The 2,077-nt window shown below is 44.2% G+C and overlaps 1 protein-coding gene across 1 annotated transcript; it reads right to left on the minus strand.

The window, feature by feature from the left end:
• Positions 1 to 227: 227 nt before the first annotated feature.
• LOC124279091 (protein IQ-DOMAIN 14-like) lies at positions 228 to 1,500 on the minus strand. The gene is made up of 2 exons (XM_046714890.1): positions 1,453 to 1,500; positions 228 to 1,328 (listed from the first exon to the last, which is right to left on the minus strand). The coding sequence occupies exons 1-2, from the start codon at positions 1,498 to 1,500 to the stop codon at positions 228 to 230; spliced, it is 1,149 nt and encodes a 382-aa protein (XP_046570846.1).
• Between the last annotated feature and the right edge of the window lie 577 nt (positions 1,501 to 2,077).

The raw sequence follows: 2,077 nt of genomic DNA on the forward strand, positions 1-2,077 counted from the left end.
CGCGCTTATATTGTATATGTTGTACATATCATACATATTTATTTTGTATATGGGCCTCTGGCCTTCATGCAATAAACTGATTGATTGATTGGTCCGTGTAGGTAATGATAGTGTATATTTCTTCAGATTTTGGATTACCTAATGTCCGGAACTGAATTGTGGCAGTCCATCCATTTCCATGTGTTTCAAGTTCGTGTTGTGGGTTTGTTGGCGATTGGTGTACACTTTCAGGGTTTCACGGCGCTTGGGGTTCGATTTCTGGGCTTGATGGCGCTTGGGGTTTGATTTCTGGGCTTGATGGCGCTTGGGGTTCGATTTCTGGGAATGTTGGCTCTTGGGGTTCGATTTCTGGGAATGTTGGCTCTTGGGGTATGATTTCTGGGAATGTTGGCTCTTGGGGTACGGTTTCTGGGAATGTTGGCTCTTGGGGTACGGTTTCTGGGAATGTTAGCGCTTGGGGTATCGATTTCTGTACTTGGCTCTTGGGGTACGATTTCTGTACTTGGCTCTTGGGGTTCGATTTCTGTACTTGGCTCTTGGGGGGGGATTTCTGGAATCTGTACTTGGCTCTTGGGGTACGATTTCTGTACTTGGCTCTTGGGGTACGATTTCTGTACTTGGCTCTTGGGGTTATGATTTCTGATTTCTTGGGGTATGACTGGGAATGTTGGCTCTTGGGGGATTTCGATTTCTGTACTGTTGGCTCTTGGGGTCTTGGGGGTCGATTTCTGTACTTGGCTCTTGGGGTTCGATTTCTGTACTTGGCTCTTGGGGTACGATTTCTGTACTTGGCTCTTGGGGTACGATTTCTGTACTTGGCTCTTGGGGTACGATTTCTCTTGGGGTATGATTTCTGGATTTCTGGCTCTGATTTCTGGGAATGTTGGCTCTTTGGGGTACGATTTCTGTGAACTTGGCTCTTGGGGTTGATTTCTCTTGGGAATGTTGGCTCTTGGGGTTCGATTTCTGTACTTGGCTCTTGGGGTACGATTTCTGTACTTGGCTCTTGGGGTTCGATTTCTGTACTTGGCTCTTGGGGTACGATTTCTGTACTTGGCTCTTGGGGTTCGATTTCTGTACTTGGCTCTTGGGGTTCGATTTCTGTACTTGGCTCTTGGGGTACGATTTCTGTACTTGGCTCTTGGGGTACGATTTCTGTACTTGGCTCTTGGGGTACGGTTTCTGGGAATGTTGGCTCTTGGGGTACGGTTTCTGGGAATGTTGGCTCTTTGGGTACGGTTTCTGGGAATGTTGGCTCTTGGGGTACGGTTTCTGGAATGTTGGCTCTTGGGGTACGGTTTCTGTACTTGGCTCTTGGGGTACGGTTTCTGGGAATGTTGGCGTTTGCAGGTCCGTCTCGTTGTGTTAAAATTAAAGAAACAACATTAATATAACATTCCTGACGTGAAGAGGTTTGCAGAATTGACTGAACTGAGTCTCTCAGTTTCTTACCAGTGGAATGTCTCTGTTGGGGACGATGAATGTTTTGGCCTTCCCCATTTTTCTCTCGAGATCTTTGAGGGTGAATGAGTGAGTTTAGTTTTACGCCGCACTCAGCAATATTCCAGGTATATGGCGGTGGAGATCTTGGAGGGACAACGGGGCTATTGTCCTCACCCTCCTCCCCTTGTGCATTTGTGAAGCCAACTGTAACAAGTCATAGTAAAAGCTATACTGTGATACATGTCTGAAATGGAAAAAAAGATGGACAGGACTGAAGAGCATAGGAAGTTTGATGTCAGTGATGTTCATGTATTTATCTTCGGGAAGCAGTGCATGATCAACTACTAATGTTTGACTTGGCTTTACAAATACAGTGTCTGTTCTGAGCCAAATGTGTCTTTGATTTGATCAGGAGATATCTATAGCTCTCGTACAGATGTTTGTTACTGTTCGTTTTCTCCAAACTTATTGATAATTCGCCACAAATTCACTGCACTTCTACTTTCTGTTATGTATCTTAATGAAATCAATTTCTTTTTAAGTAAGAAATAAATAATTCATGTAATAATAACTGTGATATTCCCTATTAGTATGTCTTAGCATAGACCTAATTTATGTACTCTATCTCTTACTA

This window comes from Haliotis rubra, unplaced genomic scaffold (genome assembly GCF_003918875.1).
Source record: "Haliotis rubra isolate DU_JTF1 unplaced genomic scaffold, ASM391887v1 Scf246, whole genome shotgun sequence".
Taxonomy (NCBI): domain Eukaryota; kingdom Metazoa; phylum Mollusca; class Gastropoda; order Lepetellida; family Haliotidae; genus Haliotis; species Haliotis rubra.